At 60.2% G+C, this 26,793-nt stretch overlaps 9 protein-coding genes across 9 annotated transcripts; 4 read left to right on the top strand and 5 right to left on the bottom strand.

Moving 5' to 3' along the window:
• Positions 1-201: 201 nt before the first annotated feature.
• Positions 202-2,753, bottom strand: HRG_02876 (centromere DNA-binding protein complex CBF3 subunit; the record flags this gene model as incomplete). Its single annotated transcript, XM_044861347.1, has 7 exons — positions 202-288; positions 338-530; positions 789-904; positions 980-1,597; positions 1,765-1,997; positions 2,062-2,539; positions 2,619-2,753. 7 exons carry the CDS (start codon positions 2,751-2,753, stop codon positions 202-204), a joined length of 1,860 nt encoding a protein of 619 aa, XP_044722373.1.
• Positions 2,754-4,605: 1,852 nt separating this feature from the next.
• Positions 4,606-5,541, top strand: HRG_02875 (14-3-3 protein; the record flags this gene model as incomplete). The annotated part of the gene is made up of 1 exon (XM_044861346.1): positions 4,606-5,541. One exon carries the CDS (start codon positions 4,606-4,608, stop codon positions 5,539-5,541), a length of 936 nt encoding a protein of 311 aa, XP_044722372.1.
• Positions 5,542-7,304: 1,763 nt separating this feature from the next.
• Positions 7,305-8,891, bottom strand: HRG_02874 (uncharacterized protein; the record flags this gene model as incomplete). The annotated part of the gene is made up of 3 exons (XM_044861345.1): positions 7,305-8,254; positions 8,303-8,710; positions 8,792-8,891. The coding sequence occupies 3 exons, from the start codon at positions 8,889-8,891 to the stop codon at positions 7,305-7,307; spliced, it is 1,458 nt and encodes a 485-aa protein (XP_044722371.1).
• Positions 8,892-9,843: 952 nt separating this feature from the next.
• On the top strand, positions 9,844-11,892 carry HRG_02873 (glutamyl-tRNA synthetase; the record flags this gene model as incomplete). The annotated part of the gene is made up of 5 exons (XM_044861344.1): positions 9,844-10,079; positions 10,158-10,542; positions 10,757-10,971; positions 11,036-11,459; positions 11,713-11,892. 5 exons carry the CDS (start codon positions 9,844-9,846, stop codon positions 11,890-11,892), a joined length of 1,440 nt encoding a protein of 479 aa, XP_044722370.1.
• Positions 11,893-16,361: 4,469 nt separating this feature from the next.
• On the top strand, positions 16,362-17,041 carry HRG_02872 (ilp is an apoptosis inhibitor; the record flags this gene model as incomplete). The annotated part of the gene is made up of 2 exons (XM_044861343.1): positions 16,362-16,382; positions 16,478-17,041. The coding sequence occupies 2 exons, from the start codon at positions 16,362-16,364 to the stop codon at positions 17,039-17,041; spliced, it is 585 nt and encodes a 194-aa protein (XP_044722369.1).
• Positions 17,042-18,288: 1,247 nt separating this feature from the next.
• Positions 18,289-22,276, bottom strand: HRG_02871 (COMPASS (Complex proteins associated with set1p) component N domain-containing protein; the record flags this gene model as incomplete). Its single annotated transcript, XM_044861342.1, has 5 exons — positions 18,289-18,392; positions 18,466-20,290; positions 20,378-20,445; positions 20,515-21,487; positions 21,563-22,276. The coding sequence occupies 5 exons, from the start codon at positions 22,274-22,276 to the stop codon at positions 18,289-18,291; spliced, it is 3,684 nt and encodes a 1,227-aa protein (XP_044722368.1).
• Positions 22,277-23,234: 958 nt separating this feature from the next.
• On the bottom strand, positions 23,235-24,618 carry HRG_02870 (uncharacterized protein; the record flags this gene model as incomplete). The annotated part of the gene is made up of 2 exons (XM_044861341.1): positions 23,235-24,310; positions 24,363-24,618. The coding sequence occupies 2 exons, from the start codon at positions 24,616-24,618 to the stop codon at positions 23,235-23,237; spliced, it is 1,332 nt and encodes a 443-aa protein (XP_044722367.1).
• Positions 24,619-25,122: 504 nt separating this feature from the next.
• Positions 25,123-25,775, top strand: HRG_02869 (tropomyosin like domain-containing protein; the record flags this gene model as incomplete). The annotated part of the gene is made up of 3 exons (XM_044861340.1): positions 25,123-25,140; positions 25,248-25,552; positions 25,613-25,775. The coding sequence occupies 3 exons, from the start codon at positions 25,123-25,125 to the stop codon at positions 25,773-25,775; spliced, it is 486 nt and encodes a 161-aa protein (XP_044722366.1).
• Positions 25,776-26,011: 236 nt separating this feature from the next.
• HRG_02868 (nucleolar protein 12 (25kDa) domain-containing protein) lies at positions 26,012-26,731 on the bottom strand (the record flags this gene model as incomplete). The annotated part of the gene is made up of 2 exons (XM_044861339.1): positions 26,012-26,446; positions 26,519-26,731. The coding sequence occupies 2 exons, from the start codon at positions 26,729-26,731 to the stop codon at positions 26,012-26,014; spliced, it is 648 nt and encodes a 215-aa protein (XP_044722365.1).
• Between the last annotated feature and the right edge of the window lie 62 nt (positions 26,732-26,793).

Genomic DNA, 26,793 nt, shown 5'->3' with positions numbered 1-26,793 from the left:
TACTCCACTCCGGCGGCGCGTTTGGTCGAGGAGCACCCGTATAGGCTACTGTCCGTCGAGATATTTGCGTTGCAGCGCCGCGAATGGGTAATGGGGCTAGGCTCGGCTACAGGAACTGCGAGATAGTAATGCACCGATCCTACGGCCCTTTGATCCTCAAAAATATGTCTAGTTACATGGATATAAATATGTATAAAGACTCTACGAGGCGGCTGGCTTACGTCGACGAGGGCGGTCCGCTTTCCCAGCCGGGTCCTCCGCCCCGACGGCCCTGACCTCGAGTTGGACCTGGTCCGGCCTGGACCTGGGTCATCGGGCACGGGGTCCCTACCTGTACCCGTATCTGGCCCTGGCCCTGGCCCCGATCCTGGCCCCGCCGTCGGCGCTGTTTGAGCTCGTCGACGAGTCGGTTCAAGCTTCGGCCGGCGCGTAACAGCTCTAGCTCTGCAACGGCCGCCTCCTTGCATTTGCCGGACGCCATACGGGCCAACAGCTCGTCCCAGATCACCTTCCGGCGACAGAACTGCACTCTGACCCCGTTCCCCGGCGCCAGCGGCTTCCCACGTCTCTTCCAGCTCCCGTACGGCCTTCTGACCTGCAAACCCTTCACCCCATTCCTTCCAGACGTCCCCCACCGTAAAGACCCTTGCCAGGGCTGTGACGATAGGCATGCCTGGTACCAGAGGCTCTGGGGCGGGGGCCGGGGCCGGGGCCGGAGCTGTATTGAGATTCAAGGTAGGTACTGTTGACGGGGCCGGGGCCGGGCTGGGGCCAGCGCCTCTGCTGACCCGGCTCCGAAGTAGCCGGTAAAGGTGATAGGGACCTTGCCTTGGAGGAGGGCATCGAGGCCGCCCTGAATCCCGTCCAGCCGGGCCTCAAGCCGGATGGCGAGCCGCTGACTATTCTGTAACAGGGCCTCCCGCGTGCTCTCTATGACGCCGCTTAGTTCCGGCAGCGCGCGTCGTACGAGCAGGCTTACCGGCTCCATAGCCCCTACCGCGGTGGACCGCACGGCGACGGCGAACTCGTCCCACTCGGGCCCGCCAAAAGGGGCGTAGGCGAAGAACGGTAGCGACGGGTAGCGGAGCTGTAGGACGGCCAGGTCCTGCAGAAGTACTATACGCAGGCGCCGCATAAGCTTAAGGAAGCCGTCAGCGGCTAGGTCGTCGTCGTCGAGACCGCCTTCTGCCCAGCATTGCCGGCGCGCCCGCGCCTCAAAGCGGGGTTCCCACTCCTCGATCCACGGCCACAGCTGCTTTTGTAAGACGTACGGGGGTTCGTGAGCCGCACGCGCGAGGAAGTAGTCCCCCGGGGAGGCCGAGAAGCCGGCGACGATACGCATGAACTGCCGCGGTAGGTGCGTAAGATATGCCTGGCAGAGCACGCTCTGGTTCCAGCGGCCGGCCTGCGAGATCTGGGCGAGCGACGTGCCATGGGTCTCCGCGTCCTGGGCGCCCACCCTGCGCGGGAGGTGCGTCTTCTTCGACGCGATAAGGCCGGCAGCGCCGAAGATACGCCAGGTCTCTTGTAGCTGCGTCGGGTACGAGAGCTCCTGCTCGCGGTCCCGCCCGACGAGGACCTTGATCCGATACCAGTCCTGACGGCGCCGGAAGGACGGGGGCGGTTCGCCGGCGACGTGCCAGCGCCAAAAGAAGAGCTGTGCTAGGGCCCCTTGCGTACAGAATAAGGGGTCCTTGTGCCGGAGCGCGCCCATAAACTCCTTCCTCGCCGTCTTATTTAGCTTGCCGTCCCGTAAAGGCTTACCAGGCAACCACAGGGGGTCGGGCCCTCCGAAGGCGGATAGTCGAGTAGGGATAGGTCTGCAAGCTCCATCTTGCGCCGGTTCTCCCCCCGTAAGAGGTAGTAGTGGCCGAAGAGGAGGTCGACTCGCGTACGGAGGTTTTGCGGCGTATACGCGGCGCCAGTGAGAAGGAGATCCTGGATCCGAAGCCATTCATCGGGGAGGTAGCCGGCCTGGATCCCGTCGCTTCCGCGGTCTTTAAAGGAGGCGCGGTCGTGCTTCCCCCGCTGCCGGCCCCGTTGCTCAAGGAATCCTCGTACGGCGGCGCCCCGGGATTCTCCGTATTCGCGTTGCCGTGAGCCACCTGGAGCCTCCATAGCTCGATAACGGCCGCGATATAGGCGTCGATAGTGCCCTCGTAAGCAAAGACCCTTCGGTAAGGTCTACTGCAGCCGTCGCGAGGCCTGTGGGTGGCACGTAGCCCTCGCGGTCGTCAGCGAGCAGCTCGGCGGCCTCGGCCAGGGGGACCTCCAAAGCTTCGGCCAGGCTTTCGGCCTCTGCCATGGCCGCGGCCTCGAGCTGCTCCTGTTCGCGCTGTTGCCGTACCTGTACGGCCTCGCCGTTGCCGTTGCCCCTAATCTTACCCGCGCGCGGCTTCTTCTTCTGCGGCGGCACAACGCGTCGTAACAGGATATCCTCTTTGAGCCACGCCGCCAGCTTGTCCGGCGTTACGAGCTCGCCGTCGGGCCAGCTATAGAGCGAGCCGTCTGCTGCAGCCCGAGGCGTATGGCACCAGGCCTATACGCATTTGTCTGTTAGCCGCCTAGGGGGCCGTACGTGACAGGGATCGAAGTGGAGGACCGGCCGGGGGACGCGCCTTCCACTCCCGCTGCTTCGCCGCGTAACTCCGCGTCGTGTTCGCCGGCTGTTCGTCCTTCTTCGCCTGGATGCCCGCCCTCCGGGCGGCACGGGCGCGCTCGTCAGCTGCCGTGTACGAGTCGTCCGCGGCCATCTCGGTCGATCGGGCAACCTTCCTACGGGGCGAATGTCTGGGCTGGGTTGGCCGGAAACCCGATAAGTCGGGTGGGAACTTATCAAATGCACTTATCAGGCGTCCTGCACACGATTTCACGGGCGGCGTTTTGCGGGCGATAAGTGGTCACGTGGCCTAAGTGAATTACGACGCAATTGCGGGCACCACCGATAAGCCGGCGTGTCCATTTGAAGGTGCGAGACAAGTTCTCTCCACCCAGGGGCATTTAAATGCCCGATGGGGAAAGTGGTTGGGGCCCAAGGTCTCTTGGACTTGTCCCCTGGTGGGGCCTTGGGGCTTGGGGCAAGTACTCCGTACCTGGCCAGGCACCAGTTGGTGTCTGCAGGCCGGGCAGGGGTCCTCGTGTTCGGCTGGCCTTTTTCGTTGTCCGCCATCCGAGGTACCTACTCGACGCAGTACTGGAGGGGACTTGACTTGGAGGTAGAATCGAGGCGTGAGCAGCCTTGGTCGCTACCTTCTGGTCGGTACTGGCTGCGTATACAAAGTATTCCGCGCAGGGTTTTGCAAGCCGTCTGTCTCTTGTTTACTTTTCTTTTCCACTCTCTCCGTCTGGCTTCTTCAACCTCACTCTCTCCCGAGCAGAGAGGTTAATGAATCGTCCCGTCATAATGAGCCAAGGTATGTTGCATGAAGCATCAAGAGAAACAAACACGTCCATCTCTCTCGACCTGACTCATCATTGGGCCAGCCAATTGGTGGTGTGAGCATGGCCGAGTCGCACGCACGCCCAGCCCAGCAGCTACCCGTCTCTCTCTCTCTCCGACCTCGACTGTGGCGGGATCCCGGGGTTCCCATCGTCGTGACGAGAGGAGCGCTGCTGCGGCGGGCGCGCGTGGTTGGGGCAGCTTGTTCCTTGCACGAGCGACTCGAGCTGGCCATGAGGCCATGGATGGATTCGAGGACATGAGTGGGCGAGTGCCTGCCTACTCGACAGAAAGCAGGGATATGATGATGATGATGATGATGAGGAGACGAGATGTCTGTCTGCACGCGCACAACTACCTACACACACACACACACACACACACACACACACACACGCACACAGCAATCGATGGATAGATCCAGGTCAAGAAACCCTCCTGCCCAGGGTCGGGCTCACCGCCCCTTGGAGCGGAAAAGGAAAGCAGCAGAGCAACGGACAACGGTCGACAAGGGGGTCTCTCGACAGGGGTCCACGGTATTAGATCTTACTGTGCATTTGTCCATCGAGCGGGTGGCTGGCGATGCCCCCCCCCTATAAACACTTCCACCCACTCTTCCGCCATCGTCTCTGCATATTCTCACCTCGGCCGGTCACGGCATCCTCGGCTGTTGCCTCCATTGGCCTGCCATTGCATCTCCTATCCTCCCTTTTCGCCCTCCCTGTCTCTCTCCGCCTCTCTCTCCGCCTCTCCCGCCTCTCGCTTCCAGATGCTTCGCAACTCTTGCATTAGCCGCCATCCTCTCAGGCCTCTTGTCCTTCAGCCTCAACCCTCACCGTATCCACACACAGCCGCTGCTCTTTGTTGTTGGCCACGGCCCAATCACAGCCTGCCAACTGTCTGCTCTCCTTGGCCCTCTGCAACATTCCTCTTACATCCATCTGTCCGTCCTCAAAACTTCCTCTCTTTCGGTTCCATGTCTCTCAATCGCAACACTGTCCCTCGTTTGCACTGCTGTGTCTGCATCTCCCGCAGAACTGCCTCTTCTGACCCTACTGTCTCAGGCGCCACACAATAGCCGCTCGTACCCGGATCCCTTTCGCCCGACTGAACCCACGCCCTTTCTACTGCCTCGAGGCCGGGTCGGGAGGGCTCGACCTCATGGCATGGCGTCGTCTGAGGTTGATCAAAAATTCCTCGGCCGCCTGGCAAGGGCCGTCGAAAATGACAACCCCCTGCTCTCCTCGATGCTCTTCAAGATCCTCGGTCTGTCACTTAACCTTGCCGAGCAGCTCGTAGCCGCCAAGAAACAGCGCCGGCCCGAACCTGCCACCTCGCACTTCTTCTTGAGGCGCGTCCTCCACATCATCTGGCTGTCCCGCGAAGGCCTCGTCATGCTCCAGCAATATGTCATACCCATGGTTGGCAACTACGTCGAGCTCAAGGTCCTGGCCTACAAACTGCGCGCCAGCTTCCATCACATCTTCGTCCTGTTCCACAACCAGCCTCCCGTCTCCGACATGGCTCGCTGGACCCCGGCCCTCATGAGCACCGCTCTCGACGTGCTGTCCACAGCAGGCAAAGATCTGGGCGAGTCTTATAGCCCACAAGACCCGCCATCGAGGCCATCGTCAGTCCAGCCCACACACCCTATGGAAGGTGGTCCTGTCGGCCCCCCGCCGGGCTTCGAGCCGCACGTCGCCCTGTTGCCGCCCTCCTTCCTCCTGCCTTCCAACGACTACATCCCCGATGCCCACAAATACTTCAGGCAGGCCGTCGGCCTGGCTGATGAGTTGCTCTGGGGCTCGCACTCGTTGCGCCTCTCCGTCAAGACTGAGTACGCCGCGTTTCTCTACGATTGCATTCACGATGCTGAGGCCAGTCGGAGCCTGGCCAAGGAGACCATCGCCGAGGTCTACGACGCGACCGAGGGCATGGACGACGACATGTTCCGCGACGCCTGTGAGCTCGTCACCGTTTTGGGAAAGATGGTGACACGCGGACTCGGACCCGACACTCCGGTTCGTGGCAAGGGACGCGAGCCAAAACCAGCGCTCGGCCCCGCGCTCGTACCGCCGCCTGGAATGGAAAACCCGATATGAGGTGCCGGCCTTGACCGGGTGGTGCCCCGGGAACGGAGATTCGCGACTTCTGTGTATTTCTTGTTGCCCCCCCCCCCTCTCCCCCGCTTTGGGCTGCTGTATCTACGCAGGCGGACCGGGTCGGGCGCACAGCGATGATGTGGGAGTCGGGGGTTGGTTCTCGCGGCATCCACTCCCCCGTTCGGCATTGTCATTCTGTACATGGGGCGCAGCAAGAGCCGCATCGGATCTGAGAGGCGTTGTGTGTGCCGACGGAGGGGTGTTTGCTTTCACCCAGGAAGATGAGGGTTGGCCAGCTGCCAAGCGGGCGCGGGGCCGAGGTGGCTGCATTTTTTTTTTTGCCTTTTGGCCGTGAATCTTGCTCGATACCCCCCCAGTGAGCATTTTGATTCAAGCGTTGCACGCTCGTCCTTCCTCTTACTCCCCTGTGGCGAGGCGTGGGATGACGGGCGCCACATATACAGTGTAATAGCCTAGAGGATGTATATCCGATACACATGTGTCACGTAGTTGGGGCAACGTTGCTGCGGCCTTGGCCGGGAGTGCGGAGGGACGAGGTTGTGAGCTGCGTCTCTTACTTCCCGGCACGTCGCCAGGAACACGCCCTTTGCACACACACGTCTATAGACCGGAGGGGAGGAGGCTGTCCAGGTCCTCTCCGGTCTCGAGACGAAACCTTTCCAACCTTGCCTCCCCCCCTTTCCCTCTGGGCATCACGTCTCAACAACACACACACAGACTACCGTTATTGCCCGCAAAGCACATCGACTCCTGGTTATTCATCTTCGTCTATTCTCTCATCACGCGTCTAGTCTTTGTCGCGCAGCTCTACCGCTCAAATCTATCCTTTTCGCCTCATCTCTCCCCAATCCTCCCCCTATGCGTGCGCATCCCGCGTGCGCATCTGCATCCCGCATCCCGCATCCCGCATCCCCGGCGGCCCAAGGCTCCGACTCCTAAGCGGGGGACCAATCCTCGTATTAAAGAGCACCCGGCGACAGTGGACAACACGAGCGCAAACCCCCTCCCCCGGAATTCTTCCCTGGCTCCTCACGCGTCCCCGACGGACAACGCTACCAGACGCAAAAGCGACTGCTTCGAGGCCCGGCTCTGCCTCTCTCGCCCTCTATTCCCTCCGTGCCTCAAAAAGGACGAGCCACGCGCAAAAAGAGAACATAATCAGACAGCCTCGCTCGTGCGTGCGTGCTCAGCCCCTCTGTCGTCTTCGCTCTCTTTGCGCTCCCTTCGCCCTCATCTCACTTGGCTCTCCAGAAATGCCCAACGCGGCGAGTGTTCCCAACACCCAGATTGCGCAAACTCAACGTCAAAATGAACAAGAAAGCAAAAGTAGCAAAAATGAGGAAAAAGAACAAAGGTAGATGGAAGGAGAAGAGAGAGCGGCGGACTCTCACGATCCAACCTTCCCACTCCCCCGAAAATGCAGAGTTAATGTGTAGATAACGCCGTGCACCCGAGTCTAAGGCAGCCGTGCCAACAGATGGGGTAAAGGGGTAATGTGTCCTGGGAAAGGCAGAAATAAGAAACGCCTCAAGATGCTTGTCGAGTCTGCCAAAAAGGTGGGCAGATTCAGGCGCCGTCCTCATGTCTGTCGCCGCTTCTTCCAACCGCGATCATGCATTGACAGCTCCTCGATGGGTGAGCTTGACCCGGCCAGCTGTTTGATGGCCTAAAAGCCACGTCCCAGCCGCCGTTCAAGATCCGGAGAACAGCGCAGAGATGAAAGAAAGGAAAACAAGACGCGCTCAGAGAGCCGGGTCCTCGAGGTCCCCGTCCTGGACCCCGTCGACCCAGCTCTCGACGCGTTGCCAGCGCCCGCCGGCGCGCGACGACGGCTGCTCGCGCTCGGCACTCTCGCGCTCGGCGCGCTCGCATTTGTCACGGATGAGGTACAGTGGCACCATGCGTCCCGTGACGTTGTAAAAGTTGGCCTGCATCTCGAGCCACCGCGACCGCTTGTACTTGCTGTCGACGGCAGCGAGGACGGCGCAGTCGTGCTCGCCAAAGAACTCGTCGGGCTCCGGCTGGATCATGCCGGGATAGAGCTCCGGGTAGACGTGGTTGCGCAGGTATCGCACGTCCTGGCACTTCGACTCGGGCCAGCCATAGTGGAGGCCGCCGGCGTCGTCATCATCGTCGTCGTCGTCTTCCTCGTCGCCCAGGGGGCCCGACGACTCGGACGACGCCTCCTCGCCCGAGAGAATGTCGCGCTCACGCTCGTTGGCCTCGGCGGCCTTTGAGCGGGCAGACTTGTTCTCCATGGCCACCTTGTCGTTGCGTTGCCCCTTGTGCCACTTTGTCGGAGCGGCGGCCTTGCCCTTTCCTTTACTCTTTGCGTTCTTGGCGGGTTCCGATGCGGCCTGGGACTCGTCGCTGACGGCGCTGGGAGTCTCATCTGGGGCCTTGGCCGGCTTCTTGGAGGGCTTCGACGTGCCTGGACTCTGCTGAATCGAGCTCTCCTGCTCCTCGCCGCTAGCCTCCTCACTATATGCGAATTGGGCCGGCTGGTCTCTAATAACTACCCAGCGGGCCCTGACGTCGTTCTTGGTGCGGCCGAGAGCAGTTCCAATGTCGGCCCACGGCAGGTTATCCTTTGATTCTTTCATGGACCTGAGGAGGCAATCCTCGGAGATGGACCAACCTCCACTATCGGCGGAGCTCGCGCCGGCGGACTTGTCCGTCGCGGCCCTCGGCCCTTGTTCGTCAGACGAGTCTCCTTTGGACGAATCTGCCCCCGGCGTACTAGCATCCGTAGAAGCGTCGTCGATCCTTTCGGAGACCTCGAGCTCGCTGCCGCTCCCACCCCCAGAGCTGCTGGGCATGGACGAGTCTGCCTCGGACGCCTTGGCTCTCTCAGTCGGCCCTCGAGACTTGAGACTTGGCTTTGCGGCGGAGCTGTCTGTCGTGTCGGTCTGGCAATCTGTGGTCGCGAGAGACTCGCCACCGCCGTCTTTTGTCGTATTCTTCAAGCAGGGGCTATGCTTGAGGCATTTTGCGTTCTTGAGGCATGGGCGCTTGGGAAGGTCATTCCTTGTCATTTTGAGGCAGGCAGGGCCGGACTCGCCAGAGGATTCGGCTTGAGAGGCCGAGTTTGCGTCGGTGGAAGCAGCGTCAGAGGTTCCCTGGTTACGAGAGTTGGCCGAGGTGGCGTCTGGTTCCAAGACCAAAGTGTCAGCAGAGAATCTCACCCTCAACCGTTTCCTCGTGCGGGGAGGAACGGGTGACGCCTGACCGCGAGCCGCGTTGGCGGGAGCATGTTGCAAGGCGGCGGTGTCTGTTGTGGTGGCCTCGCTGTTGCTGTCGGCAGAATCCTGCCCATCCTGAGGCGCCATGACTAGACGAGGCGCGAGGATGTTAGCTAGGGAAGGCCGGAGAGGAGGGCGTTGTAGACGGACGAGGTGGAGGGATGAATGTGCGGCGCGTTGTGTAGGTGAGAGGGTGTAGGAGAGAAGGGTGCAGGATTCATCATTCTTGCAAGGGTGTGTCTGGGCAAAGACAGGGCAGGCCCCAACTGACGATGAGGCTTTGGACCTTGTTTCGCAGGCACACAGACTGCGCAAGCAATGGGTGGGCGGGAGTCCAAGAAGAGACAGCTCCAGGCTCCAGCAGTGGGATGAGGCTCGTCGAGTGGAGGCGCTGATGGGCGTGGCCTGGCAGATGTGTGCGATGGGAGATGTTGTTGCTGTGAAGAAAAAGGAGGAAGAGAGGAAGAAGGGGAAGAAAGGGGGGGAAAGGCATTGCAACAGAGTCGACTCACATGACACGGTTGTTGCTGTTCGGGCTCCAGAGGCCGCCTGTCCACTCGCCCGTCTGCCAGCTGTCCGGGCTGCCAGCAGCAGCAGCAAACACTCGGGCCCCCTGCCCTCGGTTCCCGCCGCCGCACAGTGAATTGGCGAGTCGAGCCATGAGGCCGTGGATAAAGACTGCCGTGGAAGGGCGGTGACTGGAGACGGGGGGTTGATTCACTCGTGATTCATCCGGCGATTCACTGCTGCCTCGGTTGAGACTTGAGAGCCATGCAGAGAGAGAGAGAGAGAGAGAGAGAGAGAGAGAGAGAGAGAGAGAGAGAGATGACGGATAAGAAGCGCACACCCCAAGACGACGACGCAGACGGCCGGCCATTGAATTCGAGCGTGTCGAGCTTGACAGTTCGTCCTCTGGAAGGAGGTGGCAACGGCTGACTCATTCCCAGTGTCCTGATGTCCTCCCTCACTCACCCCTCTCTGCCTCTGCCACAGCCTCGCATCACCAACCTCACATCACCAGCCTCCCATCACCGACCTCATGCCACAGCCAACGCCGTCCACCGCCATGTCCCTGCCGCCCTCGTACCTGCAGGCCCTCGACCTCATCGACAGCGCCCACTCGCAGGACCCCGACACCACCACAGCCTCCGCCGCCTCCTCCCCCGTCCCTCGCGAGCTTCACTACGCCCGCGGCATGACCACCTGGCTCCACGCCCGATGTCCCACGGCCTCGCCCGAGCTCCAGCTCGCCTGTCGAGCCCAGCACTTTAAAAGGTCTTGATCCACCTCATCTCTCCTCGGCACGTATTCAACACAATAAGTCTGACAAGAGAGACTCCCGTGACCTCACAGATGGCAGCTCCCCCGTTCCACCTACCCCATGACCCGCTCCGGCTACCTGACCTGGCGAGCCAAGCAGAAGGCCCAGGCCGCCGCAAATGTCGCCCTCTTGCTCGCCGACCCTGCCATCGAGCCCCCCATCGCCCCGTCGTCCCGCGACCGCGTCGCCGCCCTGATTCGCAAAGACGGCCTCGCCACCGACCCGGACACGCAAGTGCTCGAGGACGTGGCCTGCCTCGTCTTCCTCGACGACCACTTTGATGACTTCGAGGCCAAGGCCGACATGGACGAGGCCAAGCTCATCACCATCTTGAGAAAAACGTGGGCCAAGATGTCCGAGCCCGGGAGGGAGCTGGCCCTCGCCATGCGGCTGAGCGACAAGGCACGGTCCCTGATTGTAAAGGCACTCGAGCAAGAGGCCCCCCCCGAGACTGCCAGACCAGCCAGCGAGCAGAGTAGTCAATTTCCTACATAGATGTCGCGAACACACAAAGCTCCCGTGAAATGGCGCTCCCAATCCCACCCCGTGAAAGGCCCCTTCCCTTGTCCACGTTCGCAACAATCATACGAGCCGACTCGCCGTCTCTGGCACTCTCGTCATGGTGGACTAGGCGTCCGTCTGTGTACCCGCTTCGCCCGAGGTGCCCGCCCCCGAGGTGCCCGCTCCCGGGGTGTCAGCCCCCGACGCATGGGACTGCCGTTTCTCGCGAGGCGCCTTGGCGGACCTTTTCAGCATCCTTGCTCTACAGCCTCTGGCCAATTTCCAAGCGAGCCAGAGGGTGGTTATGATGATTACTGAACCCCCTAAGGCGGCAAATTCATCCGTGTTAGAGCGTGTTTGGCTCTCCGGGCCCTCTTCTCACGAAGCGGAACTGACCGATGCTGCCCAGAATGACCCCTGGGATGGTCCAAGGCGAGGGAGGTGCAAAGGACGGAGGGGCAGAGGACGGAGGGCCAGGAGCCGGCGAAGAGTTGGGAAACGTAGAGGCCGAAGTTGAAGAGGGAGAGGTAGAGGCCAAAGACGAGGAGAGAGAAGTAGAGGCCAAAGTTGAAGAGGGAGAAACAAGAGGCGAGGAACGAGACGAGGAAGAAGAGGTAGATGGCCCAGACGAGGCAGAGGGAGAGGACGTCGATGACCTCGAATGGGCAGACGCAGAGGGCCCGGAGAGATCGCGAGTCGGCGCGGGCAAGGAGGGCGACTCGCTGGCCTTGGGAGACGCCGTCGGCTCGCCGTCGGTCGAGGCCGCCGTGTATCGCAGGACCGTCTCGGCAACCCTGTCGGTGCCGCAGACCAAGAGCGAAAAGCCCCCGAGGGTCGGATCGTCGCCGAACACGTCAGTCTTGCAGTAAGGGGCCGCGCCTTGGTTACTGCCGTCAATTTAGTTTTCTGAGCTGTCAGCTTTTGCTAGGCCCAGTCAAGATAAAGCTTCATTTCAGCCGTTACCCCCCATTTTGCCTTACCAAGCCCCAGCATCGGGCCATGCCCTCTGTCCTGTGTATTTGTTGTTGTTGTTTCTTTTTTGTTTTGTTTCTACTTGTCCGACGGGACACTGACTGACCAGACTAGATCCAGGCTGCTCGCGGCATCGCCGCCGCCGTCTCGCACGCCGAGGCCACGCCAGTCTTCCACGCATCGCGTCGAGAGACGACATGCCCCGCCGGCAACACGCCAGCAGCAGCCGACGAGGCTACGGGCCGCGTCAACCGCGCATCTCTGGCCCGGGTGGCAAGTAAGCGGATGTTCTAGAACTCTCAGTCAACTCTCCTCCGTCTTCCCCCGGGGACAGGTCAAAAGGGTTGCTACCCGGCCTCCCAGAGACCCAGCCACAAAGGTCCTCTCGAGAGGATATGGCCTCGCCATTATGGCCCGTAAGCCGCGCGAGCACCGACGGCTGCTGATCCCGGGGCTGCATGGCGACCGCACTCGGGAAAGACGGGGAGCTCAAAATACAGTCACTTGGACCAGAAGATGGCAAGACGAGGGTTGAGAGTTGGGCTCGTGTTGGAACATCTGCAAAGAGACATTGCCGCAAAAGCTCAGCCCTTTATAGAAATGAAGATGCTGGAGAACATTGCCAAGCAAGAGACCACTGACGAGCAGAAAGGTCTGGTTGAACAGGAGTATCCTGGGTCGTATTCTCGTCAGGCTGCGTTTGCTCCTCTGTGATTCCGTCAAACTCGCTGGCAAGTGTGAGTCGGATGGCAAACAAGACCCAAACCAAATGAAGCCATTGGCACCATGACATCCACACGTCTCGTGGCCTGCGAGGGATTTCCGTCTGGAAATTGACGGGCACGCGTCTGGTTCAACCCCCATCAGGGTACTCTGACGTGATAAACGGGCACCGCGAATCTGACGCAAGACAAGCAGAGGGAGGGGAGCATTTGTTCTGCTCCATCACACAGACAAATGCCCGAGAAATCACCTCTTCGCCGCCTCAAGACTTCTTGCAGGCCATGCGCCGAAGAGAGCGACGCAGGCCACGGGCACGCAATCCAGCGCCCGTCCCCAGGAGACGCATCGCAGCTTGCTCCACCATGCCCGAGAGAAATAGTGTCCGAGGCTTCTCAGGACAGCAACAATCCAGCCAGTCACCGTTCAAGGGTAGAGGTGGCGAAATGAAAATCATCCCACTCTAGTCCACTTGCCGATGCTGCAGGTCTGATGAGGCCGCAGCTTGCATCTTTAGATTGATTTCATGCTCCCTCCCCACGGGACAACTAGCTGAGCACTGATTTCAAGCCACAGGACGGTCACCCAGCTTCCCGCAGCCGGCACTTTCGAAAAGTGTGTCGTTGGAAGCTGGCGGAGGTGGCATCGGCGTGGCGTGCACGGGCTCAACTTGACACTCGCCACTGGAGCGGAGGGGCGTGAGCCACGAGCGTGAGCCACGAGCGTGAGCTAATAAAGCTAACAGTGGGGTCTTGGCTCTACTTGGCCATGGTAGTCGCGATTATACGAAGAATAGGATGTCAGGCTTGGTCATCATGTCTTGCGGCCATGATTGATTCGCGCCGAGAAGGGGCCTCCTTTGTCGGAATGGACATGACAGAAAGCTTGAGCTGTGGATGACTGCCACGGCTGTGTCTGATTAGCATTTCGGACGCAGGGGGCAAGAAGAAGGAACAATTTGGAAAAGAGCCCAAGGACGTCATCGGACGGCTGCAGCCAAGGGCGTTTAAGCTCACCAGGTCTCGACCAGCGGCCATGTGCAGGCTCCACCAAGGGAGAAGCGAGGCTTCATCCCGAATTCAGAGGCGGCTCAAGAGGCAGAGACATCGGCTGGGACCATATTGTGAGACGATAGAGCAGCCATCAAGGGAGATGCGGCGCGCCAAACAGGGGGACGATGATGCTCATGTCTCACGAGGTGCCCCACGGCTGGCACAAGACGGCGGCTCGAGGGCAGCAGAGTGGCCGGGGAGGTTGGAGCCAGGAACGGCGATGGCGCTTCTCGTCGATTCGTGGGACTAGCTAGGTCGTCTGTCGGCTGGATCGAGACCTAGTGGATCAAGATTCGGCAGGTGAGCAAGACCAGCCAGCTTCGACGGGGTTGTCTAGCGTGCCACGGTTGAGCGTGTGAGCATGGGGTGGCTGCACAAGTCGGCTGAAGCTGACAGGGGTTCAGGTGACGCCAACAAATCACGACTTGTCGTCGGGGACCCCGAGGGCGACTTTGCTGGAGGAGGAATGAGAGGCGGTTGGGGGCGGCAGCACCTTGCTTTTTTGCCGCAATGGACGCTAGCTTTGCTGCTTCACGGGAACTTGCGGCGGCCTCGACCAATACGGAGTACAAGACGGAGTACCTGTCATGGCGCCTCGATGCATGTGGCGGAGTTGGATGGATGGGTGCTGTTGCATGTGCTGTACTGTAGCATCCCAAGTCCTTGGCTCTGGTGCCGCCTGTCCGATCGCCCGCGATGGGCGCCTGCGGTGAGGTATCGATGGATGCCATGTTGTCGACCCCTGGAGCGTCTCGGTTGATGGATCGCCGGCGAGTCAAAGGCTGGCCATGTCGTGGATGGAGTGAAAGAGATGGACAATGACGCGATTTGATGATCCCTGGTTGATGTTTCCCTGTCCAGAGATGCGACCCGAGAGGCGTCGGTCGGGATGAGAAGATTGTGTGTGCTGGAGAGAAAGAAGCAAAGTCTACCTAATTGGCGGTGGGGCGGCCCGATGCGGAGTGGAGCGGAAGAGACAATGGTAGGAGGTACTGGGTACTTTGCACACCGAGTACGCAGGGCTGGAGGATGGAGTTTCTGCGACTCCAGCTGGCCAGGTAGAGGAACTGGCCCAAGCCAGAGGGAGACTTGCGGTGTAAGAAGAGAGCAGGTACTCCGTACCTACCCAGGATCCTAGGTAGATAGGTACCTAGGTAGGTACTAGGTAGACAGGTAGGTAACTTGGGTAATTATTCAAGTGCCGAGCAGCCTTGGATGGGCCGTGATATGTTATTATTATTACTATTATTATTCGACGGAAAGCAACTGCGGGAATCCTTTCTGCTTTCACACAAATAACTGAATGAATGAGCGAATGAACTGCCGGACGGTTTGCTTTTTTGCCTGGCCTGTTGCATCTGTCTGGCCTCTCTACCCAGAAATGGCCCTGTTGGTCTCGACAACTCCTTCTCACGCTGTTGACAAAGGGGCCTGTTCGGTCTCCTGCTTGTACCCTGCGTAGCTGCAGCGATGAATCCATAACCCGCCCGAGGGCTGCGGCTCATACCTACAGTACTGTAGGTACTCCGTAGTTGCCTACTGGACTCTGAGGTAAGCCAGGGGTCGTGCACTCCGGGCGTGGCAAAAGACACGTCAGTTGTTGGGGGAATCTTCAGGAAAAAGAACGGTTTGCGTGTGCCGCATCCTGGACCGCCTGAACAGGTGGGGCTGTGTGACGAGACGTTGTGCGCGCGTGTGTGTGGTGCACAACAGCATCTCTCCTGTACAGTATCCGTACCGGCAAGACAAACAGCTTATCCTGTCTGCAATACAGGCCTACAGGCCTACAGGCCTACAGGCCTACAAGCCTACCTACTGTATGCACGTCTGTCTGTCTGTACGTACATCCATGTCGAGATGCCAGGCCTGGATCGACAGTCCAGGTCCAGGTCCAGGTCCAGGTCCCGGGTCCCAGCCAACCAGCCAGGTCTACCTTATGCCTGCCTGTACAGTACTGTACCGAGTATCCATGCCCATGTCCCACACCCATGCTCCGGTCCCTGTCGAGCTCTTCTGCGACAGGGCTGATGAAAAAGGCTCGGGAAGCCGTATTCAACTTGGCGTCGGACCCCGTTTTGGCATCGCGGGAACGGCGGCTCTGCCTGCGTCTATTTTCGTTTTTTTCCCCGTGCTCCCTCTCCACTGTCAAAAGCGTCATCGTCATCCGCCTGCTCGTCCGTCTCGCCAGTCTTTCCAACCATCTGCCTTTTCCTTTCGACTCTTTTCTTCTTCCTTGTTCGGCGAGTTGCCAACGGCGAGTCCGCGGGGGCCAACCGAGGAGACCAAGCAACCAACTCGACCCCATTCGCTGCGGGTTTGTCGACGTTGTTGATGCCCGTCTCCGACTGACGCTCCGACTGACGCTTCCTTCAGAGGTAGTGAGTGGGCTGCCTGCTTGCTGCTTTATTGCTTGCTGCTGGACTGCTGCTGCTGGACTGCTGCTGCTGGACTGCTGCTGCTGCTGCTACGTGCAACTACCACCCACCAACCACCGCCTTCCTTGCCGTTACCACCTGCCTTGCATGCCGAGTTGACCTACCTTCCCTCCTTTCCTGTCTTCCCTTCCCTTCCTTCCCTTCCTCCCCTTCCCTCCCCTTCCCTCCCCTCCCCTTCCCTTCCCTTTTCTTCACTCCCCTCCCCTTTCTCTTTCTCGACACCCTACCTTTTTAGACTGCACCGCGCCTTGCCTGGGGCAGGCACCGAAATAACCCTCCCGAGGCAGGCAGGTACCTCTGCCGAAATCGAAATCGACACACAAGCAAATACACGCAAACACCAGAGGCTGTACCACGCCGCCTCTAGTATCACTATACCTTACCCATCGCCAGAGTCCCGCCCGACCTCTCTGGCCTTGTCGTATATATTGCCTCGCCCAATACCCCCTTCCGCTGCCCCTCCTGAGAGCATGACGGTTCTTTTCCCAACGGCCTCCCATCATCACCTACTTGATCGCTCGCTCGCCCTACCCGCCACGCCTCCCTCCCGAGCGACATGTCGGGATCCTTTCAACACGTAAGTCTCATTCACGGTCACGCCTCTACGCCATTGACTACCCCCTTACCCCTATTCTCGACCCCCATGCCTCCGACGCTCACCCAAGCCTGTAGCCCTTCCAGGAATCCCAGTTCGACATCTTCGAATGGTACCCCAAGTATCAAAGCTGCCTTAGCTTCTTCGTCCACCACGCTCAGCACAACGGCCCCGTCCAGGCCGTTGCCGCCTTTGTCAACATCAAGCTCCCCTGCCAAAAGCTACCCACACCCCCGACGACGCCCTTGGAGCGCCCCGGGTCCGCAGCCGCCAACGCCTCCGTCGCTCTCGTCCCCTACGTCCGCCGCCTCGTTGCCACCGGCTTCGACACTCCTGCCGTTCTTCACGGCTTCTTCGGCGAAGATTGGTCCGAGGGCGTCGGCACCATTCACGAGACGGAGCGGAGGAACTACCTCTTTGCTGCAAAGAGCGACACGTGGCTGAGGGTCAAGGCCAACTACGACATGGAGGACGGCCAGAGCGTGCCCTTTTTACGCCCGCTGCAGCGCGTCACTGAGGTGGAGATTGTGAACGCCGAGTCCAACTGGAGCGAGTGGCTGGCCATGCAGGACTGGATGTTGGGGCCTCGAGCTCCTCCTGGTATCAGCGACTCTCGTGCACCAAGAGCCCGCCGTGACTGACCGGGGGCGCGGCAGAGCGAGACCAGGCCCGACAAAACCAAACAAATGCCAGGTGTCCCCCTGACGAGGCGGTCGTCGCTTGGGCCCACCGAACCCCCTGCAGAGGCTTTTGAGGACATGAACAAGAGGACGCAACCGTTTTGACGGGGCACGCGTGAGGGACCGGGGTGCTGTTCATCAGGGCGGGCGCATACTGTAACGGACATCCTGCATATGTGAAGCGACTTATTAATGCTAATTCTTTGAAAGAGAGACTGGCCCGTTCCTTTTACTCTTGTCGGCGGCAACGATGACTTAGCAACGACGCCGTGACTGAGCTTGCTTTTTCAATCACATGGAGCAGTCGATAGCCGCCAGAGGGGAAAAGGGGGGACGCAAATGGGTCTATGGAATAATATCATGTTTGTTTGTGTCGACTCCGTGTCTGCTCGTCCCAAAGTTTTGCTCCCCCACCCGGCCGCACGCCGCACGTCCATGTGCAACAGCAGCGTCAACGTACACAATCACCATGACGGTCCCCAGCCAAGGCCCCCGGACACTGAACGACGGTGGTCCATTCTTGGACAAGACAAGTTGCGGACCACCGGGTAGCCCCCCAGGTAGCCCCCCAAAAACTTGCCTCGAGCCGAAGCAACATCAGCGCCAACCAAGGTCCCTCAACCCATCCCCCGTCTTTGTGAGGTGAAGAAGTTTTCAACAAAGAAAAAAAAAGGGAGTAGGCGAGGTTGACAAGCAACCACCCGAGCTAAAACGAAAAGGAAAAAACAGGGACGCCTCTTTGCATGGCCTTCCCTCCCCCCTGCCTTTGCCGTTGCCGACTTGAGATGATGGGCAAGACAGGAGAGATCTTATGCCTTGGTCCCCCCTCCGTGTAAAACCCCCTCCCTGAATGCCCAAACGCCACCACCGGTCTGTCGCGCCTCCTTGGTCAGACAAGGCAAATCACCTCTTTTTCTCTTTCCCGTGTTTGTATCGACCCACCGGTGCACCAGACAAGGAAAACAGCACGCAACCGAGAGAGGAGTGCTCTGTGGCACCGCCCGGCCCGGGGAGCAGCAAACGCCAACAAGACAGATGGTGGGTGAAGACGGGGGGGGATGTCGAGCCGAAAGGACGATGACGGCGACGATGCCGAGCTTGTTCTTCTTCGCTTCCGCGGCATGTTGCTTGCTCTGTGCGTGGAAAAACAAACAAGGCCGCCTCCCCTTTTTCTACACGGCAGCCAGCCAGGCGAGCGGCGAGCAACATTAATTAAGGAAGCCTTTGCATGCCGCGGTGCCGCAGAGACACGGGATGCGGTCCAGGCTGCCAATCTCACGCTCAAACTTGTAGTCGTACGTCAACTCCTCGTCTATTGTCATGGTCAGTCATCGGTCTTGCCACTCACGCCAAGCAAAAGAACAGAGAAGAGAGAAAAGACATACTTAGGGCAATGTCGCGGAGGGCATAGATGACGATTCGCTTGCTGCCCTCGACCTTGATAATCTTAGCCGTGCAGTTGGGCATGCAGCTGTGGTTGATGAATCGCGCAATGCCCCCCTTCTTGGTCGCGTCGACAACCGTGTCATCGTCGATGCGGAACAGGTAGCTGCTCCCGATGCCGCTCTTGAGGTAGCGTTTCTCGCGGATCTCGGCAATCTGCTGCCGCACCTCCTCGCCCACGTACTCGATAATCATGTCGTCCTTGCCAATGTTCTCCATGGCGTACAGGCCCCAGTTGTGAATGGCCGACCGCGCAAACTTGACGGGCTTCTTCCGCTTCTTGAGCTGGTTGAACTTGAACACGTCCGAGTCTTGCCCCAGCGTCTTCTTCTGGTCGTTGAGGTCCGCCACGTACCGCCGGTTGCTCGCCCGGTTGGCCCGCGAGTTGCCTTTGGCGATGAGCTTCTCCGCCGCCAGCTTCGCCGCCTCCGACGCCGCCGCACTCGCGTCCTTGCCGTTCTTCTTGAAGCGCGCCTCGCGCTCTTCCCTCGCCTTCTGCACCTTGATGTGGTGCGGCAGGTACTTTGATTTCTCAGAGTTGAGTATCTTCTTGACGCCTTCGGTCCGCGCGCAGCCCGTCGCGTTTGGCACGTAGTAGCCGTCAATGGACACGGGCTGCTCCGTCTTGCCGTCAGGCGCGTTGAGCCGCCTGATGCGGTTTCGTCTCCACAGCCACAGCTCAGGGTTGCCCAGATCCGCGGCGGAAAACCTTCTCCCGAGCTTCGACACGTCGGGCGCGTCGCTTGGCCCAAGAGCCAGGCTGAGCAGCGGGCCAAGGTCTGGGCGGAAGCCATCTGGAAGAGTCAAGGCGGCCGTCAAGGGCTCCGTGGCGAAGAGCTTCTCGTCGTGTTTCTCCACCGTAGGCTCGGGCGGTGGCGCCTCTGCCTTGGAGGGCTTGGAGGGCTTGGAGGGCTTGGAGGGCGCCGGCGTGGCCTCGCCGTCTTCTTGCTGTGTGTCAGTTTCTTGCTGGCGCTTTAGAGCCTCTTGCTCCTCGAAAATCTGCTTCTTCGTCTTCTTCCTCTGCTTCAACGGCTTCTTCTTCGTGCCCTTGGCCGCCTGGGAGACGGGGGTCTCGGAGCGCGACAGACTGCTGTCGGCGACATCGACGTCGAGGCTAACATCTTCAGACGGACCACGCCCATCGGCCTCGCCGTCAATGTGGTTGATCTTGACGCCGAAAAGCTCCTCGTCGGACTTCTTCAGACGCTTTAGGGCAGCCCCGTTCGGCGACTCCAGCTTCCTCTTCCTCGAGGGCGGTCCATCATTAACAGTAAGGCTGACTTCTGTCATGGAGTCGTCTTCCTGGCGGCCCCAAGATCCTAGGTCGTCTTTGAAGGCCTCATCGTCGGTGCTCAGACGACTGCGCGGTCGCGACTCGGGCTCCTCGGTGTCGCGGACCGCCAGAGCCCCGGCATCCGTCTCATCGTCAGACTCAAAGTCGCTGTCTAGGCTCTTAAGGCGATGATGCAACGATCGGAACGCGGTGCGGGCTGCCGACGGCCGCTTTCGAGAAAAGGGGTCGACAAAGGCATTGCGATGCGCCTGGCCCTTTGCCTTTGTCTTGCGTATCCGGGGCAACGCCTTTGGTTCGAACCGGCCGGTGCGCCGCTCGATGGGATCGGTGCGCGAGTTTGGTGTGCCCACTCTCGAGCTACCATCGTCGAAGGTAAGGTCCTCTTCGTCCTCGGGCTGGTCAAGGTTGAGTTTGCGCCTCTTCGCAGCGTGGTTGGCGGGATTGAGAAAGTCGGAGAGGCAGGGCGCGGCGACCTGGGTCCGAATATGCCGTATCAGATGTTCCGTCATCTCCCGGCGGACGACATCGACAGCCTCGATGACGGGGTCAAAGTTCTTTGCCCGCTGCTTCTTCTCCTCTTCTAAGTCTGCCTCTCCCTCGCGGCGCCTTCGCAGCGACTCCTCGTCCCCTCGTCGGAAGACCGTCTTGTGGCCTCCATCTGGACTTGGACTTGGTTTCCGGGCAGCGCCCGATTGACGAGCGGGCCGGGGCAGACATAGTTGCATCGCCATGTCGTAAGTGAAGAACTCGGTATGATTGACGGCGCGGAAGCACCGCTCTGCCTCTGCTTTGCCGGTGGAGGAGTTTCGAAAGACAATGTAAAAGCCAGTCCTATCCAGCCTGATGTCGTCGAATCCGTAGTTTTTCAGCCGCTTCTTCATGTGAGGTATGATGCTCGGCAACACCGGGACACTATCCGCGGTGACGAAGATGTAGGGAAGATCGGCCAGCTGAGATGCGACGTTGGGTGGCTCGACAGCGCCCTGCGGGCGTGATGGCACGGCCGGGGCCATGTGCGGCGTTCCCAGGGCGGCCTGCTGTCTTTGTGCGGCCGGGCCTTTGGGGGCAGTTGGAGGGGGGCGTACGAACCCCAGGGGATTTGCGGGTGCGGATGAGGATTTGGGACCGGTTGGGGGGGGCTTGAGCGTGGCGGGTGCGGCCCGCGCCTGCTTCTGTCTGTCGTGCTTCTCCTTTTCTTTCCTCAGGTGCTCTTCGAGCATGCGCCGGCTTTTGCGACCTTCGGCATCGTATTCCACCTTGACTACGTCGGCGTCAACCTTGATGCCGCGTGATCTGACGGCACGGCGGGCGGCGTCGACGGCGAGGACGGGCGGGCGTCCCGGGCGATTGGAGTCTCGGTATCGAATGGTGGCAAAGCCCAGGTAGCTTCCCGTGTCCGGGTGCATCTTGTTGCTGCTCTCGGCAATCTCACCAAACGTTGCGAAAATGGCCGTGACCTTGTTGAACGGGGCGAGCGGGTTATACCGCGTCACGACAACTTGCGTCGGCGGGCCGGGGCCAATCGAGGTCTTTGTGTCGTAGGCATACGGCTTGAGATTCTCCAGAGCATGGCGCAGGCGGGACTTGGGGAGATAGTAGTCGGTGTTGATGTAGCCGAGGCGGCCGCCTGCCTTTGCGAGCCGCGGATCTGAAGGGGGGGCGTCATCGTCCTATGCAAAGGATTAGCCATGAGCAAAGCACTGGACGCCCCCCCTTCCGCCGGGACAAGATATAATTGTACGTACCAGACCAAACTCTTTGTAGACGGGCTTGGCATTCTTGCTCACGCCCTTGTTGCGCGCTCGATCGAGGATCGGGTCATACGTGCATTTGAGGCCTTTGACGGACGGCCCGGGATCTCGAGCCGGGACGCGCTCAGCCGGCGGGGGGCGGGCGTTTGTCGATGAGCCACTGTTGTCTGTGGGTCGGATACGTGGAGAGGAGGCTTGCTGGTACAAGTCGGCCGAGCGAGATGCAGGCATGCCGTGCTTTGCTGCCGGGGCAGGGGAGCGGGAGAGCGAGTCCCTGGAAGTGTGGGGGGTGGCGCTCGTCGAAAGTTGAGACGGGGGAGCCGCCGTAGATGCCCGTATCGAGCTGCTGAAGATGGACGAAGCAGAGCTTGCGGAGCCGACGGTGCTGGGGATCTCGCCTGGAGGAGAATCGTTGTCGTCGACGTGGGAGCGAGGGGCATCCGACAAAGGCCGGGTGAGGGCAGTCGCCGTCGCCACGTCGGCATCCAGCGAGGCAGCGGGAGGAGGAGGAGGAGGCGGCGGAGGAGGCGGAGGAGGATCAGCCGCAGCGAAAGTCTCGCCAGACGACGAGGCGGGAGCTGCGATGGCGGCGCGCTTGGGGCGGTCTCGATCCGGGCGGCCCTGAGACTGGGCCTGGGCTTCTGCTCTGACCCTGGGGGCGTTAGGAAAGAATTGCGCGAAGCTCACGCCAGCTGGGGGGCGGGTCATCGTGTCGATGAGGCACTCCTGTTATCGCTTGCACCGTGTCGCGACCATGATATCTCGCGCCGCGGAGCATTAACCATGCGGAGTGGGCGGAGTCGTTGTCGTCGTCTCACTCACTCACACTCGCTCGCTTGCAGGCTCTAGGCCGCCGCCGCCGCCGTCGACGCCTGGCGGTTGGTTTGCACGACCGACCGCGTGTGTGCTGGCGGGCGGCGTCGCAGCGCTCACAGGGGCGAGCGAGGGCGCATCCACCAGCGGATGGCGGTATGCGAGCGGGCCGAGAGTCCGGGGCCTGCGCGTGGTGGGTGGCAGGAGGGATAACAAGACGGGGGAATGGTGGTGGTGAGAGGTTGAAGCATCTCCAAGTCGGAAAAAGGTCGCCAAGTAAATTATGGCCTTTGCTCTCCCAGGGATGAATGGTTGGATCCTCGCTCCCTAAAAGGCACTTTGGTTTAGTTGGCCCAACCCAAAACGCCTGGGCCTTTACCGCGTGCGGGCACCGAGTAGCGCCGGCATTCAGAGGGGCGCGGCCGGAGATACGATTGGCCGGGGGGTCGACCCGCTTTTCGCCAGCACACGGCCGAGTCATTTGCATGTAAGGAGGCGGCGGCCCTAGGATTACCTAAGCCTGGGTGCTTCCAACACGGCAAAAGACTGTCATCCCTCGCCGCGTCCACCATCATCGCCACGGCGGCACGACTCCTGCCTGATTTTCGAGTGCCTTGTGTACGCATGGCGAATAAACACCCCCCCGGCTGTCTCCTACGCACGAGTTTGGATACAAAGACTTCCAATAGAGCGCCAGCGGTGCCTGTGAACATGCAAACAGCGACTCGTCGGTCCCGACAGCCCCCCAAACGCCTCATCAGAGCAGGGTCGTTATGCTCACGTTGCACTGCCCTTCTCACCTTGCCATGTACCTTGTCCGTCCAACTCCGCATCGTCCTGCCGGCATCACCCTTCAGATCGTCAGCATGAGCTCAAATTCGTCGTCTTCGTCGTCCGAGCCCAAGAACGGAGTCGCTTGGCTGGGCAGGTCCTCGTCGTCGACGTCACCGAAAATCGACAGGAACTGGGGCTGGGGCAGCGCTTCCGCAGTCGACTGCGTGTCCGATGTAGCCTGGCGCATGCGAGCCGGCGTCACGGTGAGCTCGAGGTCCGCATCCTGTGTGCCGCTGGGCTTTGCCGCCTGCCCGAGTCGGCTGGCCTGGCTGCCACCTTGTGATTGAATCATGGAGGAAGCCGTCCGGCCCTTGTTGTAACCAATCGTCGTCCTCGACGCTACTTCTCCAGCCGAGTTGCCCAGGAGCGCGGGCTGAGGCACGGGAGGCTGCTTCCTCGCTTTGCTTCCGGCAATCAACGCCGAGAGCGGTCTCCTAGTTGAAACGCTCCTCGATGGTGGCCCGGCGGCCATGACCGGCCTTTTGCTGTCGGTCGGAATGGCCAATGCCGATGCCGCTCTCCTTGACGCGAGGGTGGGAGGATTCTTCTGAGGGGCTCTCTTGATCAACCTGCTCCGAGAAGGCACCGATTCCCTGTCCGGCTCAGGCTTCCGACGCGTCGACGATTCCGTCTCGACAAGATCCTCAATGTTCCAGTCCAGGCCCGCAGTCTCGCGTTCGTTGCGCTCCTCAGCCTGCTTCAACACTGCTTGCATCTCTGCTCGAAACTTGGCCTCCTCGCGTGATACCCCGTTGTCGTCGACGGGGTTGTGGAAATGTTGGTAGAACCCTTTGAGAAAGTTCTTGCCGAGGCCCTCAAAAGTCAAGCCGCCCTTTGGGAGCACGTCGGACTCGTAGGGTAGCGGAGTGGGCAGAGGGGGGGCATACTCCGGCTCCTCCCCATCGTCACAAGGGCTTTCGCCGTCAGGAAGAATCGAGAGCTTGGCTGGCACGAGCTCGGCGGGCTTCTGCTTTGGCTTCTGGACAGTGACCTGCTTCGTCTGCGTCTTCTCGACTTCCTTGGCACCGGCGCTTCGATCGGCCCTAGCCTTGACGTTGGTCGTCTTGTTTCCCAAGGGGGCCCTGGGGCGCGTCTCTGCCAAGGTGTCAGCCACTCTGAAGCACTCTCCTGCATATAAATGACATACCCATGGGCGTCACCATTGCCGGTCCTTTGCCAGTACCCTTTGCCATCAGCTTCTCGTTTCCTCCGGCCCTGATGGTCGTCCCCGCTCCCCCTCCCATCCCAGTCTTGCCCGCAAAGGCGGTTGGTGCATTCTCGTCATTGTTGCGGAACCCAAGAGGCGTCTTTGGATATCTGGCGCCAGGCGTCTTTGGCTGCTGCTTGGTAGGAACCTGGGTGGTGTGCACCAGATTCTCCTGGTCACGATGCGCCGCGAGCATGGCGTGTCAAGGTATATCGACTGTGGAAATACTGACGCGTTAGTGGTTGCAGTCGAGCATCTGTTTGGATTTTGAAGATGAAGAAGACCTCTGGAGCAGTTCAGGCCAGTGTGGACTCGTTGAGAAGGGTCGCGTCTTGTTGACATCCCTTGCATGACGTCTGTTGGCGGGGCAACAGCCACAGGACCTTGCGCCCCTCTGGCCTGTGAGTGGGGCTAATGAGGCATCACACGCCTCAGGAAAAAGAGGTACCTGAGATCTGGGACCAAGTGCGCGCAGGCCGCAAGTACCCCTTTTTCCAACAGCAAAGTGGCACAACATCATTGGAGGGGCACCTCTGTGTACCAAGTACTCATCCGACACGCTCGAGCTTCATCCATCTCCTTTTCCCAGAAACCCCCTCCACCAAGCGTGATAACCAAGTCCGCGCATCCTCGACACAGCTACACTCATCTCTGCCTACATCAGCCCTTTACCGGCCCCGAATCCGAATCGCCAGCCAAGATGGATCGCATCAAGGAGGTTCGTACTCCCGTTACCGCCCCCTTGACCGACCGTTAGCAGTCGCTGGCTGCGGAGGGGTTGAGCCAGTGGCCATCAGGGAACGCCAGGCTAAACGTGGCGTCCAGAAAATGAACAGTCTCCGCCTCGAGGCCGACGAGTCGGCGGTTAAGATCGACGAGCTGCAGAGCAAGATCAAGGACCTGGACCAGGAGAACCTGTCGAGAGAACAGGAAATCACCTCGCTCAAGCACAAGAACAGCCTGCTCGAAGCAGAGAACGAGAAGCTCGAAGCTGCCATCAAGGACTGCAAGAAGGCTGCCGACGAAGGCCAACAGCATGGAACCCAAAACGAGACCCTGCAGCGACGGGTGCAGCTGCTCGAGGACGAGGCCGAGGAGGCCGACAAGACCATGCGCGAGATGAAGGAAACGTACGTGATGAAAACAAGCACCCCTTTGGTGGCTGACGCGGCTGACGATGACTGCAACAGGCTCCGACAATCTGACTTGAAGTGCGGCCACCTGGAGCGCAAGGTGCAGGCTCTCGAGAGCGAGCGCGACCAATGGGAGCAAAAGTACGAGGAGAAGAACAAACAGTACGAAACCATGAAGAACGACCTGGAGAACCTCCAAGCCGAGATTGGCAACATCTGATTGCCTAGCTCTCCTTGGTGGATTCCTGTGCACGACGCTGCTTGGCGGATCTTTAGCAGTCCACTGGCGGGACATGCCGTCCGACGCCGCTCGATCCCGAGGCGAAGAGGGCTAGGGGCAGTGGACGGTCTACCAACAGTACATAGCGTCACTTATAGCAATACAGGCTGCTTTTCTCCCCAGTTTGCCATTGGCTCTGTGCGGTGTGTGCCCGTCTCCGACAGCCAGCTGCTCTCTTATTTTTGTCTTTGGGACTTGGCCCTCTGTCTGCTGTTTGTCAGCTGCCTCTCGATTTTGCTTTCGTAACGGAACTTCTTCTTTTTGATCTTTGCTGGCCTCGCCTCCTTTTCCCGAAATTCCTGGTCCCCGCTGCTGGGATGCGCCGTTTCGACGTCGTCTGCCTCGTTTGCCTCTGTCTGGGGCTTGCTGAGCCCTTCCCGGGACACTGAAACCGTCTCGACGGTGACTGTGGTGTAGCGATCCTCGTCGACGTACTCCTCTTCGTGATCGATGATGTCTAGGTCCGGCTTGTCGGGGAATCCGCCCCATTCGTCCTCGTCCCCGTCATTGGGTTCCGCCTCGACGGGGTCGACCACGGCGCCCGACTCTCTCAGCAGCCGGTTGACTGTTTGCACATGCTCTTCAACCTCTCGCCGGCGTTCGTCGCGCAACTGAAAGCAGACTCGCGTCAGCAGGGCTGCGCGCGTCAAGGCGACGAATGCGAGTCGAGGAACGAGCCATACCTGCTTGCGGGCATCCAGCTTCTCCTGCCGGGCCTGCTTGGCTGCCTGCTCCTGCGCATGCTTTACCCTCTCCAGCTTTCGCTTATGAAAGCCCGTGAGATATTCTTGGCGCGCGCCGTCGTCAAAGGTGATTTCTTGGACGCTCGAGGTGGTCTTTCGTTTCTTGCTGGGTGGTGGCAGTATACTCTTCTTTGGCCTGGGCTTGGCGAACATGATGCAAAAAGACTTGGTCAGGAAAAGGGAATCAAGACAAGCTACGCAGCAGAGAGGCGATT

This window comes from Hirsutella rhossiliensis (assembly GCF_020360975.1).
Source record: "Hirsutella rhossiliensis strain HR02 chromosome Unknown scaffold00003, whole genome shotgun sequence".
NCBI classification, from domain to species: domain Eukaryota; kingdom Fungi; phylum Ascomycota; class Sordariomycetes; order Hypocreales; family Ophiocordycipitaceae; genus Hirsutella; species Hirsutella rhossiliensis.
The sequence above is the reverse complement of the archived record's forward strand: the minus strand, read 5'-3'. Positions and strand labels throughout refer to the sequence as shown.